This window comes from Trichosurus vulpecula, chromosome 5, assembly GCF_011100635.1.
Source record: "Trichosurus vulpecula isolate mTriVul1 chromosome 5, mTriVul1.pri, whole genome shotgun sequence".
Taxonomy (NCBI): domain Eukaryota; kingdom Metazoa; phylum Chordata; class Mammalia; order Diprotodontia; family Phalangeridae; genus Trichosurus; species Trichosurus vulpecula.
The window spans coordinates 276875181-276892429 of record NC_050577.1 but is presented as its reverse complement, the minus strand read 5'-3'; the positions used below and the strand labels follow the sequence as shown (position 1 = coordinate 276892429).

Below are 17249 nucleotides of genomic sequence, written 5' to 3'. Positions count from 1 at the left end.
TTCAACAGTAAACTAGGTGGCTTCTGAAGATCTTTTCAACTCCGAAATTCTGTGGTTTTTAAGTGAGGTAAAAGATAGTCCAATATAAAAGGAGGTTATCTGGCTATGTACGTGAGAAAACAATAGATGGAGTTGTTGTGGTGTGTGAATTACTTGGGACACGCGATAATTGACAGGGTTTCAGTTTAAAACAACAAACCAACAACCACTGGGCTTTGTTTTCTAAGCCCTTTAATTGAGATTGGCACGGAATTGGTCCAGACATAAGATGATTCTATTCCCCCCCACCTCTCATTCAAAAAATAAAACCGTAAAAGCTCAAATGGCTGTTTGTTCCTCTGGTTTCATTGTGAGGACCTCCAGGTCGGGGTACATACAGGGATAGGGTTATAGGAGAAGAGAGTGAGAAGAGGCGAGAGAATTCTGCAAGAGTAAAGGGGGCGGTGAGGGTGAACCGTGGAGGGCTGGACCAAGTCCGAGGTCTGGGAACCTATGGCTGGGGGTGACCCCCTCCCTGCTTTCCCTGAGCGGAGCCCTCGGCCCGGAATAGCGCCTCCTCGGTCTGGCAGATCACATCCAGGATTTCCCGGATACAATCTCTCAGCTCCCCGGCCCTGCGCCCGACTTCTCCCCGGCCTCCTGGGGTCTCGGGTGTGTCTAGGCCCCCGGGCAGGCTTCGCTCAGGCTGCCTGGAGGCGGCCGAGGCTTCCGTGTCACTCCCTTCGGAGGAGCAGCTCCGGGCGCCGCACTCTGGGGCTTCATCCGAGTCCGAGTCCGGGGCTGTATGGCGGCGGATGCGGGATACGGCTTCCCGCAGGGCCCCGGCATAAGGCCCTGGGTCCCGCACCCAGCCCCGGCCCGCGGGCCGCCGGACCCTCGCCGCTGGCTCTGAGCCTCGGGAGCCATCCGCGCTCCTCTCAGCTGCTCCGCTGGGCCCGCCGGGGTCCGAGCTACACTGAACGGGGGACGCCCCCAGGTCCAGCTCCCTGATTGGGAGCCCCAGGATGCGGGAGGCGCGCTCCTCCAGGGAGGGGTCCTCCGGCTCCCCAGCCTCAGCACCCTCATCCCATGCATCGGAGCAGCCCTTGCTGGGCTGATGAGAGAGCCGGCTACTCTGCAGCAGCTTTTGGCATGGGGAAGTAAAGGCTTGCTCCTCCTCTCCCTCCTTTTTTCGGGGTTTCTGGAAAGCCGGGGAGTCCCCCCAATCCCGTGGCCCCGGGGAAGGCAAAAGCTGCACGTGTTGGATTTGAGGGGTGGGGATGAACTGGGCCCGAATCACAACGCACGTGGCGTCAATGACAAACACTCCATTTTCCCCACCAGAACTACGGGGGCTGCGGGGCACGGTATGAGCTCGGTGGGTCTCCTTCCAATCGGCTGGAAACTTGGAAGGCCTCTGGGACCCACCCCTCTCTCCCGGGGACTCTTTCTCTTTTGGGCTCCCAGGGGCCCAGGGTCTAGGAAGGGTTTGGCTCTGCTGGGATGGCTGATCTCCAGGGGAAGGACCCCAGGTCTTGCTGGACCAGCTCTGTTCTCCTGCTCGTTCCCCATCAGAAGTGTCCCTGAGAGGGAGCTTGGTTCTGGGTGTCGTTTGGGGGGTGCCAGAGGTTACTGTTTCTGCTCTTGTAGTCTGATTGGCCCCAGGCTGTGAATAGCTCTCGCTGCCGTTGCTATCGAGACCCACAGGAGAGAACCCAGTGACCTTGTCTGAAGTCTTCCCTCCAAGCCCAGGCCCTCTACAACCTGGAAACCCACCCAGGGTGCCCCGGCCCTGCCGAATCCCCCAAGCCCCTAGAACGTCGCGGTAGATCCGCGGATCCAACCTCTTCTTGGGGCGCTCCTCTCTATCTTTTCCTTCTAGAGTAGGAGCCAGAGCAAGTGGGGTGGGCAGCCGGGAAAGCTGCGGGGGCCGTTTGGCCCCTAAGGTCCGGTGGGGGCCTTCATAAGAAGGCGGAGCCACGTAGGGTGGAGGCCGGTCCCAGCGCCTCCTAGGGACCGGCCCGGCGGCGCCTCTCAAGAGCAGGTGGGCTTCATAACTGGGAGGCCCAGACGGCCGCCCCACCCGGGGTCCAGCTCGAGCTGCGGCGCCAGGCTCTCGCAGCGACTGCGCTACTGGACGGGGCGGCCGGCCGGATGGCCCAAGGTGCTCTGGCAACCATGCGACCTGACGGGCCTTAGGCTGGGCGGCCTTAGAGACATTCCCAGGTTCGGGGCGGGGCCCACCTCCGCCCCGGGCTCGGCTAAGTGGACTCCGGGGTTCTGAACGGCAAACGCCTGGAGGGCTCCAACTTCGACCCCCACCTCCCTTGCGCCGCTTTCTCTCTGTTTCTTTGGCCTCGCGCTCCTGAGAGGCAGCCTTCCTTTTCTCTTGCTCCCTCGGTCGGATCTCGGGTGGGTGCCCTGTCCCCCAGTTGGTTGCCTCTTGCAACACTCGGGGCACCCAGGCCCGGCGAAGCAGCCGCTCTGGGGGCTTCTGGCCCAGCCCAAACCTGGGACAATAAGCAGGAACCCAGGTGAGCGGCCAGTGAAGCTGAGGGACAAGCAGAGGGAACCACGGGGGAAGTAAAGGGTAGCCATGAAGACTAATTGGGTGGGGTGCCGAAGGGTTATAGAACCAGGTTGGGGCGGGGGGGAAGGCTGGGATAAATAGGGAATATTTTATTGCGGTGACTAGGTTCTCTGGGTAGCTTCATACACTGCCGCCTTGTCACACTTTAATTGTGTAAGCTTCACACAGTTTCCCCCTCTATCTCAAATTCATCAATCCCTGTCCATCTCTCGTTCTCCCCCTCCCCCGAGGTAACCCCAGACCCACCCGGTTTGAGGGAGTGGGAGTGCAGGGAGGCTTAAGCAGTATCATACAACCAGTGGTAAGTAGGGGAGAGGTCAGGACCTAAACTGCACTTCCTTGTGCCCTTCTCCCAACCTACTCTCCCAATTAAGCCCTCAGACTCACCTGTGGCTTGAAGGTTCCTGGGCCCAAGGACCCCCAGTAGGGTCCATGGGCTGGTGAGCAGGGGCCCAGCGACTGTAATGACAGGAGATGGTCTTCACTTCAATCACTAACAGCTTGGACTTCTGTACCCACCAGCAGCCGGCAGACTCTCCATCATGGGGCTTTCTGGGGCTGCCTGGCCCCTCGGAGAACAGCGGGCCATCCACCATCCTGTTCCACCCCAACCCCAACCCCCCCACCCACCCACCCCAAGAGCCCCCTCCTAGCTTAGGAAGCCTGTACCCGCTGCAGAGCGGCGTACACAAGGACTGGGGGACTATATATACCCGAGCACACGTGTGTGTCTGTGTGTGTGTGTGTATGTATGTGTGCGTGCATGTGACACGGGCAGTTGTTCTGTGTTGCTACTTCTCCCACACAGCACGCGGCAGTCCTTGGTTGCCGACCTGGACACTCCCCACTTCCATCCCTTCCCCCCAAACTCAAGTGGGACCAGTTGGAAAGTGGATTCTTCAACTAGGTACCAAAGGTCATCTCCTCCTCCTCCTCCTTCTCAGTCCTCAGAATTTCTCCCCTTACCCAACATTGCTGTCTTATTAACCCATTACTCTACAGTTAATCTGGGTGCCCGGATACTTGGGTTCCATCCTTGGCTTTCCTTGACTCTAGCCTGTTTCTTCATTTAGGATAAGAAAATGTCCCTTGGAATTCAAGGTCTTCGCTCTCCACCCTCTGCCTGTTTCCATGGGTTTGGGGGCAGGGGAAAGGGAGGGGGCGGCCCCAAGGCTCTTGGGGGGCTATTTTTAGCGGTGGTGCGGGTGCCGGAGAAGATGAGTAACCCGCTTCTCAGCGGCAGAGGGAGGAGGCGGTTGTTTCGTGCTCGGCTCAGAGCTGAGAGCTGCTGTTCCCAAGCTTTAAAGTCCCCCCCGCCCCAACTCCTCCTTCCTTGCCATCGGGGACACTAGGGTCCTGCTTTGGAGACCACGCACCTTTCGCCCTACACAGTTCTAAGTGTTCCGGGTGGAGGGAGGGAGGGACCATAATGGCAATCAGTCTCTTCCCCCACTAACCCAGAAGGTAGGGAGAAGAGTCGCTCCCTATCATGCCCACCCAACTCTGGCAAGCCCTAAACTATGAGTAGGATCAGTTTATACGCTTTTAGGAAAGAAAGATGGGTAGAACAGAAAATGCTCCCAGTTTTGCACCAACCTTTGTGCAACTAAGCGAAAATGGAAGAACAAACAAAATGCTGTGTTTGCATTTGCAGGATCCCTCCCCTTCCCCTTTTCTGAATACTTTCCCTGTTGCTGCCTAGGACGTCCACCCGTCACTGGTCTCTTTTGGCTGATAAGAGCAGGAGAAGGTGTTCTGATGCTTTCATGGTCCCTTCCCCCAGCACTATTACAGGTGGTTCCCAACTTTACCATGGCAATGTTAGTAACAGCACAGCCCACGCCAAACCCACCATGCAGAGACTTAGCAACCATGCATAGCAACCATGCTAGCAGTTCAAGTGGAGGTAGGGAAGGATGTAGTCCCTGGGGAAGCAGATAACATTCCTCCCTTACCAATGACCCCCTCAAAAGAAGAGATAAATAATAGTAGAGAAATATAGATGGGACTTCCAAAATTGCCCCCTTAACCCAGGAGGTCACTTAGGGTTCAAAAGTGGCAGTGGTAGATAGCAAGGAATCCTGATTTGTTAGAAGATCCCTGCACTTCCCCTCAAAACAGATATGGTAGGAAAAGGGGTGTATGCGGAGGTGGGTAGAGGGTCAACAGCAGTTACCAGGTAGGTAGAGAATGGATCAATAAGAAGGCATTCTTTTTTTAAACCTCCCTTGAAATGCCCACTCCCACAGAGGCAGATACAGAAAATTCAAGCATCCTGATTCTTTATCTTCATGTCCTCATCATTACTCTTTAAAGAAAGGACTTCAATAACGTTACTTATCTGCCTCTTCTCTCCGCACCGCCCCCCGCCCCATTCCTGCCCTGAACCTGTACTTACCTGGCTCCAGTGATTGTAATAGCTAAATAAGAGTGAAGGTGCTTCTGTCTCTTATGCTATTAGAATCCTGGGTCTTTTAAAGTTTCTTCTCTATACTCTCCCCCACCACCCTGTCCCCATGGAATGTGCATACTCCCTAACTTATCTAATCACTCAGAAACCTCCCTCAAAATCAGGAATGTGCTGTGTGGGCCTATGTAGCACGGTGGTGACCCATCATTGTAGGACCTCTTTACCTAGGGCGTGTCCTAGGACTTGTACCCCTTCCCCACAAAGGCATGCCCAGAAGCCCGTGCCTTTCCTCCAATAGCCTCCCTAACTTTAAGAAACCTGAACTCTGGGGAAAATAGGGTAGGGAAGAATAAGAAGTGAAGAACGCAAAACGTGAGTTGTTCTGAAACTGTCAGGTGGGGGAAATGCAAGAAAGGCAAGATTGAGAGAGGTAGGCTAGCATTTGACCCCTATCCTCCCACCTCCCTTCCAGAGTCCCCACCCCAGGCCTCCCTAACTCACTGTTTGAGGTGCCATTTGATGGCTTCTGTCTGCATGTCAGTACTCAGGCAAGTGAGGATTAAATGCGTTACCTCTGGAACTGTTGCTCTCCCCACCCTGCCACCCAAACCATTCCCAGCTTTTAGGAAAGGCAGCAGAGGCAATAAAAGGGATTTGCAAGCTCACACACTGCGCCAGTTCAGCAGAATCTAAGCCTAGTCCTGCCTTCCCAGCACCACTTGGGGGGAGGGAGTCCCTGGAACATTCATGGCAGGGAGGTATATGGGGTGGTGGTGGTGGGAGGGGCTGGACACTAACTTCTGTCTGTACAGGAAAAGGCCCTACTTCCTCCCTGAAGATACTGTACTTGCAAGGGATTAACTTCAGGTCCCAGTCACAGCAGAGGAAGAGGAGGCTGGGAGCATAGACGGACATGGTTTGGGTAAAGGAGAGATGTGGAACGTAATGAGCCTGTTCTAGGAGGGGGAGGTATGTGGAGCCACAGGTGTGGAGGTCAAGGTCGGTGGTACTCATTGCCCCAAAGAAAACACAATACTAAAGGATATGGGCATCCTTGTCATTTTAATTAGAATCACTATGAAAAATAAATCTGACTAGCCATCCTGAACTTCCCTTTCCAACTCCCCAAGACATGGGAAGCACAATAGGGAAAAAGAGAGCAAGAATCCAAAGGGTGTACTCCCCCAGCAACATCATTATAGGAGGAAATGGCACTGTCTCCCCCCACCCCCTAACTCCTTTTGTATCAGGAAGAATAAAAACATTTTTACAGCTTCATGGTACATTATCTCAGGGGATAGGAGCAGGGTATTTGCTGAGAGGACTGGGGATCTCTTAGAGATCAGAATTACCTAGGATGAGGGGCACACAGCCCTTAGTTCAAGCAGGGGACCAGTGTAGACGGTTGGTGCCTGGGCTAGAGGTTATTCCTTCGAAGTGTGTGGGTTTCTATGTTTTCCTACCCCTTTATACCCTCTCTGTAAGGTGGGGTGAGTGGGTAAGCTTCATAAAAGGGATCAGAGCCTCTAGTATCGCATCCAACTGATCAGAGGTATGGTGCATTCTCTGTATTCCTCCCAACTCAGCTCAGGGCTTCTCTCCACCTCTGAGCACCAAGGCCTGGAGTATATCAGATAGTGACACGATGCCTTTTACTACATTGTTCTCTTCAACGACCACCAGCCGGTGAACCTGGCACAGGATGGCAAAGGAGAAAGGAAGGGAACTTTTAGGCTAAACTCAGTGAAATAACTTTCATTATTCTCTTCCCTATTTCCAAGCCTCCCCCTTCAATCCAAGTAGTCATGGCTTTGCCCTCAATCCCAAGTCTTTTGATTCTCCTTCCCCACCTCAGCTTCCACTAGTCTGTTAATGATGGTCTCCAGAGTTTCATGCTGGTAGCACTTGAGTACACCCTCAAAATAGTGGGATCGATGCTGTAGTGCTTTTGTCACAGATATATCCAAGTTGTTATAGGTTTTTTCTGCTGCCAAGTTCTGGGAAAATGAGGGCAAAGAGCCCAAAATTATGGTTTCCAATTCTCCAAACCCCAATTCCATTCCACTCCATCCCACCAGAAATGGAAAGCTCAGGAGAACTGGGTCATCTCTCAGTCCAGACTCAGCCAGTAAGGGAGTTAGTTCTTTTCTCACATCAGGATGTGAAGGCCAGTGTCACAAAAGCCCCTGAACCCACAAAGAATTCCCTCTTTTTCCTTCCCACATTCCCCAATCCCTCCTTCCTTTTCCCTACCACTTGGTCCCTCTGAAGTCACTCACAATGACATCAAACTTGGAGTAGATGTCCACCACACGCCCTGTGAAAATAGGGGCATCTTAACCAGAAGGGCTTGGAATCCAACAATGAACCCCCATCATCGTCCACAGAACACCCCTGGGGGCAGATTCCCCCACCCCTTTTCTCCTTCCCCAATTCCTTACCTTTTTCATCTACCACAGGCAAAGCAGAGACCCGGTGCTGAACAAAGATGCCCAATGCAACGTAGACAGGTGTGGTGGTACGCACCAGAGCAATGTTGGCATAAGTGCCTATCTGGAGCTCCTCCAGAGACTTAGACATGAAGTCTGGTTTGGGAAACTCTGCAATCTGGTAGAGAGACCAATCAACCAGACTGCCAAGTCCTCCAAATAGCCCTCAGACACCAACTCCCTAACCCGGCCCAGCTGGCCTTGAGGGCAGTATATGTGATGATGGGAGGTCAGAGAGGAAGAGAAATAGCACTTACAAAAAGCTTGAGGAACTTGAGGATACGTTTGTGGGTGAGGATATACAGAGTGTTGCCAGAATCAGGGTCAATGACTGGCAGTCTATGGATCTTATTTCGGATCAATGAGGAAACAGCATCAAAAAGGCTGTGGAAGGAAAGGGTAATGATTAGCTCTAGCTGCAGGTTATAGAAGGTTTGGGGGCAGTGAGCAAGGTCAGACCACCCCCAAGGCATGTGTGTATGGGGTCACCACTCCCCCCACCCTTTCCAGGTTCCTTTTGATGATGATGACATGTTTCCATTCTGAAAAAGCGGGTGGCAGCTCACCTGGCATTAGGAGAGATGCAGACAAGAGGTTTAAAGGAGTCCTGGAGGTACACCTCTGAGAGGAGAAGAGATAGTTTACACACAAAATGCCATCAAAGCAAACAGTTTCCCAAGGAAATGTTCCAGCCCATTGTCTCCCTGTGACCCCTTACTACAAACCTCTCCAGGTTTCTATCTTATGTTCTTCCAGCTCATAAATCTGTACCTGGAATAGAGGTAACAGGATTCAGGCTTTTATCACTTTGTTCCATTAGCCCCCTGATAGCCTGTTCCCTGGGAGGTGGAGCAGGGACAAGAACTGTGTGCCCTATGGAGGAAGCAGACCCAAGGCCACAAAGAAGACACTGTGGGAAATCAGTGGCAGGGCTTGGAGATGGGAACTTAAAAGAGGAATCAGTGGTTCCTGACTATGGTGTTAGAATCACTGGGCTGTGGGTTCCTCACCAAGGCTGACTTGTAGTAACGGTGTAAAATATTGATGAAGTCAGTGATGGTCAGCATGCCTAAAAGCCAAATGGATACTTATCAATTATACTGCCTCCCCCACAGCCCTCAGATGAGGGAATCCCAAGCACTACCCTCAACTTCCCTCCATGCCTAGCATGATGACATCATCCATCCCATGGACCCCTCCTTACCCACAAAGCTCTGTTTCTTGCTGTCCCATAACGGGGCTGCCCGAACTCCATTTGTGACAAGGGCAAAGAAAGCTTTCTTTACCTGCAGGCAGGGGATGGGTAATGGAGAAGAAAGGGTCACTAGGACAGAAACCAGAGGAGGAGGATAAGAGGCCTAAGGGGAAAGAAGAGTAAGAGTAGCCCTACAAATGGCTTTGGATGGGATATATAAAGCTAGAGGCCTCAGGGAAAGGGTAGAGAATGAAAGCCTCACTCACCTGCAGGGAGGTATCAAACACAACCAGTTTGGAGCTCGTGGGGATCAAATCATAGCATCGATGGGATTTCATGAAGCAGGTATAGACAGCACTGTTGGATTCTGGGGTCTCTGCATAGCATGAGAGGATTAGTGTTCTCCCTTCATTCTGCTGCTGTGATCCCTGCCTCCCCATCCCCCCACCTTCCTGTCGAAGAGGAAGAACACATACTTGTAGTTTCCCAAACGCTAAGGTTGCTCTCTGCGAAGCCCTCCCTATTTCATCCTGCCTTGCTCTTCTTGCTCACACCAAACCTAGACAATGTCTTTTTGAATCCGTCTTACTCAGTTTCCCCAGGCTAGAGACAATTTCATCATCTTTCAGCAGGACCATACCAATTCCTGTCAGGTAGAGAATGTTCCACTCAAGAGTTCTCCAAAGGAGAAGCTCTTGGTAGTCTATTCTTGTCTGCAAGGTTCTTCTCTAAGCTAAGTCTGAGCTTCGTTTTTTCATCCTAACTTCTGTTCATTCTCTCTTGCTCTTCTCCTTGAATAGGAGAATAAGAGTCTTGTGATGCTTCAGAGAGCTTTTGATGGGAATATGACTGGCTGCCTTATCCAAGCCATTCCAATTCAATACCATGTTGGTGTGTGTCAGTAAAATGCCCTGTCGGATGGGATTTCCTGCTGCCTGTATTTCCCTCCTGCCCTCTAAGGCTCTGAGGATAAGTCTAGGGCTAGGTTAGGCTGGGTGTAGGATCCTGGAAGTCCATTTGATGACCAAGAAAAATCCACAAATAGTCTGTACCAGTAGTAAGGTCTTGGGAGAGAGGGCAAGCTCAGGATCCAGTGAACACTAAGATCATCTCCAGCTCAGTCTTTTTATTCTTTGTCAAACTAGGGAAATATCCATAGCCTGCACTGCCCTACCTCATACCATCCTGGGCCCAACATGGATTTTTTTTTTTTAAATATAAGGCAGAGAGCTGCCTCTATCCTTTATCCTCAGTGATTACGCCAAGCCCCATGAAGCCTCTGGAGTTCCTGAGGCTAGTAAAAGGTCTGTCTGGGAAGTCCACAGAAGTTTCAAGGAGTTCTAGGAATGGTCAAGAACCTCCTAACTGGTTTTCAAAGCTTTCCACTCTTAATTCATTCTCACACTGCTGCCCCAGTAATCCTCCTAATGTCAATAATCTTTTCAGCAGCTTTCAATGGCTGCCCACTGCTTAATGAATTAAAAGTTCCTTACTCTGGCACCCAAGGGTCTCCATAACCTTTCAACTTCCAACATACCTTTCTAGTCCTATTTCATACTACTCATTTTCTTATACTCTACTTTCAAGCCAGACCAGACTAGCCTCTATCCCCTCCTCTCATTCTTCCCTCACTCCTCTCCAAATGTGTATTGTTCTCATGTTTAGTTAATTCTCCAGTCTATCTCTTAATTCTGAAAGTTTCCCCTTTCCCTTACAACTCAACTTAGATACCATTTCCTTCAGGAATTCTTCCCTCTTATCTCAACCAAGTCAGAGTAGTCTTTCCTTAAATTTCACATGCTACTCATTATCACAGTTATTTGTGTACATGTCTTTCCTTCTGCCCCTTTAAATTATACGTTTTAGAGAGGTAGTGTGGCCTAGTGGATATAGGGAGCCCTGGGATCAAATCTGCTTCTGACATACACCTGCTACGTGACCCCAGGCAAGTCCCTCCATCTGTCAGTACTCCAGGCAATTCTCTGAGACTAAAAGTTGCAGAGAAGGTAATGACTGGATTAGTAAATGGAGTATCCTCAGCTGGAAGGGGTTCCCTATACCAATGAAATCACAGGTCAAGTCCTGATCCCTCCCTACCCTTCAGGTAAAGTCTGTGTCATCTCTTTGGAGTCTTAATGTCTTAAGGGCAATAGCCTACACATAACAGGTGATTAATCAAATCTCATTTTAAATAAATGGAAGATCATTTCACTATTTTGGGGGGAGTGTCACATTTGTAAAGGCAATTTAGGGTTCTTTCATAATGGCTCAAAACTGATAAGGAGGTCGGGAACACTGTAGGATTGCTAAACCCTGTGTCTTGGATTTTAGTACAATATCCCTAATCCATTATATTCCTAACTTGAGATGCTGGGAAACTGTAGAAGTCTTCAAAGTGATCCCAAATTTGAGGGTACATACTGAGAGTGATCTAAGCCATCCCAGATTTGGGGGTACACACTCAAAATGATTTAATTATAGATACTGGGTGACAAAAGGCTGGCGGTTCCTGGCTCTGGGGTCTTTAATAGGTAACAGGGACTTGTGGAATGCAGTCTTCCAGCCTTCGCACTGACTACAGTTGAGAACCCTACCCTGAAAAAAAATCCCACTCTCCATCTAAATCACTTATGACAATCTTAGTAAGCACCACTATAACACCAAACTTATCCCTACTGTTCTCTACATAAGCTATTGACTCTAACTTTTATGAAGTGGCCTAATATCTCTGGCTTTTGGCTCAGCCCTGATATCCCCAGCACATACGATGGGAGAGAAACAAAACCTGCTGAAACTGCAAACAAATTACAGTCTGGCCACTGGTTTTTACAGAAGCGCTCATCCTTCTTTGAGTACATCGTAATGAAATACATTACCTTCCAGAGCTGGGGTGCATTTTTCCATACCACTCTCTGGAATAGTGACCTGGAAGGACAAACAAAGGAACTAAGCCTCACTTAGGATCTAGTGATCTAATTATGTTCCTAGCGGCTCTTGAATCCACCCTTCCCCCAACATTAAGGTAGACGGTATAAAAGGAACAAGGCTTCAAAACTGACATTAGTGATTCTCAGCCTAGCCTAGGTTCTAAAAGCTTCTGAAAAGGTGGCCCAAAGTATGGGCATACACTTGATTCCCAAAGAATCTGCCATGGGGGGGGGGGTCCAAAAACAGGACAGTGAGCTATCACTGCCTTCCCCAAGTACTATTTTGAGTAGAAGGACCATGTCACTTGGTCCCTACCATGAAGACAAGTAGCCAGTAGGAGAGTACCCTAGAAACTGGCAGCCAGTCAGTCACCACTAGTTGAATGACTGAAAGGTAAACACAAAACATGTTCGATAGCTGAGAAGCTTTTTTGAAATCCCCACCCAATCCCTTTTGTCAATTCAGTTGATCAGTTAACAAGCATTTATTTAGTGCCTACTACATGCCAAGAACTTCTCTAAGTATTGGGGATACAAAGAAAGGTAAAAAACAAACAGCTACTGGTTTCCAGGAGTTCAGTCTAATGGGGAAACAAGAGAACAAGGGAACGGAACAAACATTTATTAAACACCTTTTACTATGTGCCAGGCACTGTGCTAAGCACTTTACAAATATTATCTCATTTAAGCCTCACAACATGCAAACACTTATGTACAAATAAGATATATATAGGATAAAAGGGGATAGTCTCAGAAAGAAAGCACTAAGATTATGGAGGATTTCTTGCAGAAGGTGGGACTTTGAGATCTGAAGAAAGCCAGAGAAGCCAAGAGGTAAAGATAAGGAAAGACAGTGTTCCAGGCATAGAAGAGAGCCAGTGAAAATGCTCAGAGTCAAGAGATGAGTGTCCTGTTCGAGGAACAGCAACATCAGTGTCACTGGACTCGGTATGTGGAGGGTAGTAAGAGGTAATAAAACTTTGAAGGCAGGAATGGGCCAGGTTATGGAGGGCTTTACAAGCCAAAGAGAAGATTTTTCTATCCGATCCAGGAGAAAATATGGAGCTAAAGAAGTTTATTGAGTAGGAAGAATGACATGGTCAGACCTGCACTTTAGCATCACCTGATGAGCCAGAGCTTCCCAAAGCCAAGAGAAACACTAACTGCCTCTGTTTCCTTGTCCTATGGACACAGAGAGGGTAAAGGGGCAGTTCCTGCCTCCTCTCCTTGCTCAGAGTAACCAAACCTTGGGTAAATCTCTCTACATCTCCAAATTTCGGACACCTGGAAATGCCAATGTTACCCCAAAAGGAGTATTTCTTTTTTCTGATTTCTATCTGTACTAGCAGCTCCAATTCAACATACTCAGAGAATGGTTCCAAAAGCTACACTTCTTCCCCACAAGCTTTTGCAAACATCTGAGGCTAAAGGTCTTGACTGGGATCTGTCTGCTGGCTAGCGAACCAAAGGCAAAGGCAAGCTGAAAGGACAGCTCTCTGCTGCCAAAAGGAAGCAGGAATCTTCTGTGCTATTAGCAGCACAGGGCAACCCGTCAGCTGCATGTGACATTTTGGCAATGCCACTGGAACAAATCTAGTCACCTGCATATGAAGGTTACTGAGCAATGCAGATACATACATGTACACAGGAGAGATATATTCAAGATCACACAACATCAAAGACTGGCTCAAATTAAGAGAGAAACCAAGAACTGCAGAAGTTTACTTTGGCATTTATATACTACCTTGTATTGTGACAATTTTTTCATATGCAAATATCTTGTCTCCTACACCAGAATGTAACCTCCATGAAAGCAGGAATTTTAGTACCTAGGCTGGTACTCATTTGTTGTGGATCTTCCACTAAACTTCCCACTATGATGCCTCATTATAGTATGGAGGTAACTTTCGGTTTTGTATTAGATGCCATATTGCAAGCCAGAATGTTTTAGACTACAGTCTCAGTGATTAGCCCAGCTAAATTCAGAGAGTCATCACTAAAATGATGGTTTACCAAGTGATAATTTTTTTTTGACGCAGAAATTTATAAATTCATCAAAGCTGTAGAAAAGCTAAAATCTTTATTGGTGGAGAGAATACTTAAATGGATGGAATCACAGATTATTTGAATCACTGAAAAAGATTATGATGGTGATGTACACAATGACAGATGGTCAGATAGCTGCACTAAGAAAGACAAGGAGAGACAAGCACTGACTAGACAAAAACATACATATGGCTAAGTAACCTTATCATCTTTATGACCATTTTTCCACTTGTATTATCTGCTCCTCAAAAATTTCTGCTCCTTCTTACCTCCCAAAGATGGTATTGAATGAACTGAGATAGGGTACTTATGAACAGGCCTGGGAACAAAGTTGCTATGTAAATTTAAGAGAGTAATATATTTGACACAAATAGACATTTGCACACACAAGAACTGGAAAACTGGATTTGAACAAACACAAACGTACACAATCTATACAAATGTATAGCTCTGGTCACAGATATCTATTCAGAGGCAAACCTAGACAAAGACACTTAACAGAGAAAATTACAGGTAGGTCTGTATAGCACTTCAGAGTTTGCAAAGAGCTTTACATAAATTATCTTATTCGATACAAAAAGTTACTCATGAGATACAAAGAGTCACTTAGAAGAACATATCTAGAACTTTCAGCACAAAACATCAAATAGTTATTGAGTGTGCAAAGTCCTGTAACTAACTTAAAAGAACTCCCCAGGGTGGGGAAGAGGGTTACCCAATACCCACGGTTCTTCCCAGGATGTACGTGTTCCAAGGACCATCCTCCCTTGCTAGCCAAATCCTTCTTAGCTACTTTCTAAAACTGCAGGATTGGACTCTTTCGGGTCGTCCATAACTTATTCTGAATTTTACTGTGATCAGATGGAGAACAATTCAGCTCTTAGTATGTGAGCTCCTTGCAGTTTCCACGCCCCATGTCACCGAATCTTAGATTCTTAACGTTGCAAGGGATTTGTGGAGATGGCTGGGTCCGACCGGGCCTAGAGAGATGAAGTAACTCGCCCAAGGTCAGTTCACTGATGGCACAGTTGTTATTTGAACCCAGTTCTCCAGACTCTCGGTCCGGTCCAGAGCACTTTCCAAATCTACAGGGTTGACGTCGTCCCTGGGTCATGTTTTGGGGGTCCCCGTTTTCCTCTTTGCAAAGGAAGGAAACCAGTTTGTTTTTTAAGAGAGGGATCGTAAGGAATGCGAGCGAATGTGAAACGCGTGGGGCGATCCCTGGAAGAAGGACCACCGCAATGGGAACGCTCCCCAACGGTGGGCTGGGCTCCCTAGCGCCTGGGGGCTGCGCTTGCCTGGAAGGGTCCCAGGGCCTAGGGTCCGGAGGGAGACCCGTCTTCAGGAGAGCGGCCCAGGCTACAACTCAGCTTCCTAAAGCCAGTCGGGGCCCGAGGAGACCTCAGCTCCGTGACGGACGGGGGTCACCGGTAAGGTCCAGCCCAGGCGGGTGATCTGACATCCCCGCCCCCACCTCCCCAACCTTCCTCATCCCGGCAGTGGGGTCCCGGCTGGCCGCGGGCCGGAGGGCTCCCGCCGCCGAACCCTTCGGCTCCTGGCCCTCCCCCTCTCACCGTCTCCATCCCGCTCCGCGCCAGTTCCTTTCGTGCCCTCCGGGACGCTTCTTTCCGGATCCGCCCCTTTCATCACTTCCGGCACGCCACCCTACTTCCGCCCTGTCACGTAGGGACGCGCGGCCTCCGCCCTTCCGGTAGCGGCCGGTCGCCTGCGAGCGGCCAAAGGGGCGTTGCCCCTTCCCCCTCCCCTCCCGGTTGCGTCCGGGCCCCGGGCCGCTGGCGGCGGCGTTACCGAGCGACTCCAGGCGGCTTGTATTTAAAATGCTTTTTTTTATTTGTCCTTTAAAAACAAACTTGGAAGAAGCAAAATCCAAAACTTGCCCTTTGCCTCTCACAACATAAATTATGTACAGTTCATAATGATCGCCGATACAAAACATGCCACGGACAGGGGCTCTGGGGGCGGGAGGGGCGCGGCCTAAAAAAGGGGGGGTCATTTCATCTGTTGTTACGAAGGACAAACCTTGCTGTACAGCATACACAACACAAAATAAAGTCTTCACGGGATTCACACTTGTCAGCGATTTTTTTTCCAAGGGAGGCGGAGGGAGGGAGGGGGGAGGAAAGTCCTGGAGATGAAGAGGAGACTTTAAATGGGGAAACCGAAAATCGAATATGTGCAAGTGTAAACCAACCCAAAATACAAACACGGGATGGGGGGAGGGCGCTTCCGATGCAATTATACAAGCGGGGAACTTAAAAACAAAACAAAAAAACCAAAATTCCAACCTTGCAGCTTGGGTCTGAGTTATAGTTTATATAAAAATTAAAAACTGTATAAGGTTTCTTCACTAAGATCTACAGGACTATCAGATACCTAGCATATGCTTACAAAGTCTGCCCCCCCAAACCCCTATCCCTCCCCAATCCCAAACCCTAAGCTGGGCTCCAGCCCAGTCTGGAGCCAGACCTTCTGGGGCCAGTTCCCAAAGGGTACGGCCCAAGTGCTCTCCACTCCCAGCAGCCTAGGCCTTGCTCTTGGAAAGGAAGGAAGAGGTCCAGTGGTTGGGGGTTGTGAGGGCAGGGCCGGGGTGATGGTGGGATAGTGGTAGAGAAGCCGAGTCTTGCTGCCTGGTTTATTTACAGCAGCTTCTCTGCTCCTCGTGGAGCTGGGGGGGGGGGGGGGGGGTAGGGTTAGTAGTTCTTTTAAACCTTTGCATCTTTAAACAGTTGAGGAAGCAGCTTTTTCTTTTTCCCTAAAAAAAAAAAAGAATCTTCAGCCTCCTCCCCACCCCTGCCACCCCATTCTGTCTCAAATTAAAACACAAAACAAAAACTTAAAAAAAAAAACCTAAAAACACAACAGCAACTAGGCTCCCTGCTCCAGCCCTCTCCACTGGCATCACCTTCATCCTCATGCTCCAAATTTTTGATTCTTTAAAATAATTACAAAATGCCCTTTGCCCACAGCCCCTAGAAGAGAGAACTGAATAAAAACTTCATCTTCAAACCTATGGCTCCCTACCAGAGAGGGGCCTAGGGGTTACTCCACCCCCCCACCCCCCCACCCCCCACTCCAGGAAGAAGTTCAATCAACTGCAGCACAAGTTAGGGAGGGAGATAGGAGAAAAAGGAGGGAGGGGACCCGTCACCCTCTGGCTCCCCTAGGGGCCAGCTCACTTTTGTGCGTTATAAAAGTCCAACTGTACATCTGGGAGTGGGGAAACTGAGCCCAGCCCCTGTCCCCTCCCCTCACCTTTACAGCAGTCACAGCCAGGGAAGTGGGGGGGGGGGGGGTGGTGAGGAGCAGGGCAGCAGGTCTGGGATAATGGAGGGCAGCCCCCCCACAAGGGGAGCTCCAGGTGTCCCTCCCCTCGCCCCCTACCATTTATAAACTGGTTTTGTAAAAAGAAAATAGATATATTTATATAGAATATATAAAGCACAAAAATTAGTAGTTTTACATTTGCTCTCCCCAGGGGGTGGGGGGGAGAGGGGAGGGTTCTCACCTCCTGCTGGCCCCCCCATGCCCCACATGACTATATACAATCCGGCTTATAAATAGATAAATACCCCCCCACCCTCCCCACGATGAC

General features: G+C 49.6%; 2 protein-coding genes across 3 annotated transcripts; both read right to left on the bottom strand.

Moving 5' to 3' along the window:
* Positions 1-214: 214 nt before the first annotated feature.
* On the bottom strand, positions 215-3165 carry DDN (dendrin). Of its 2 annotated transcripts, XM_036761195.1 has the most exons (3): positions 2954-3165; positions 2275-2498; positions 215-2223 (listed from the first exon to the last, which is right to left on the bottom strand). In XM_036761195.1, exons 1-3 carry the CDS (start codon positions 3163-3165, stop codon positions 491-493), a joined length of 2169 nt encoding a protein of 722 aa, XP_036617090.1. In that variant the 3' UTR covers positions 215-490. The 2 variants fall into 2 exon arrangements, with proteins under 2 accessions (XP_036617090.1, XP_036617089.1); XM_036761194.1 differs by having other exon boundaries at positions 215-2489; positions 2957-3165.
* Positions 3166-6022: 2857 nt separating this feature from the next.
* Positions 6023-15297, bottom strand: PRKAG1 (protein kinase AMP-activated non-catalytic subunit gamma 1). The gene is made up of 12 exons (XM_036761269.1): positions 15211-15297; positions 11540-11588; positions 8930-9039; positions 8673-8754; positions 8479-8537; positions 8194-8239; positions 8035-8089; positions 7726-7852; positions 7421-7586; positions 7259-7296; positions 6830-6976; positions 6023-6671 (listed from the first exon to the last, which is right to left on the bottom strand). Exons 1-12 carry the CDS (start codon positions 15217-15219, stop codon positions 6567-6569), a joined length of 993 nt encoding a protein of 330 aa, XP_036617164.1. The 5' UTR covers positions 15220-15297; the 3' UTR covers positions 6023-6566.
* Positions 15298-17249: the final 1952 nt, after the last annotated feature.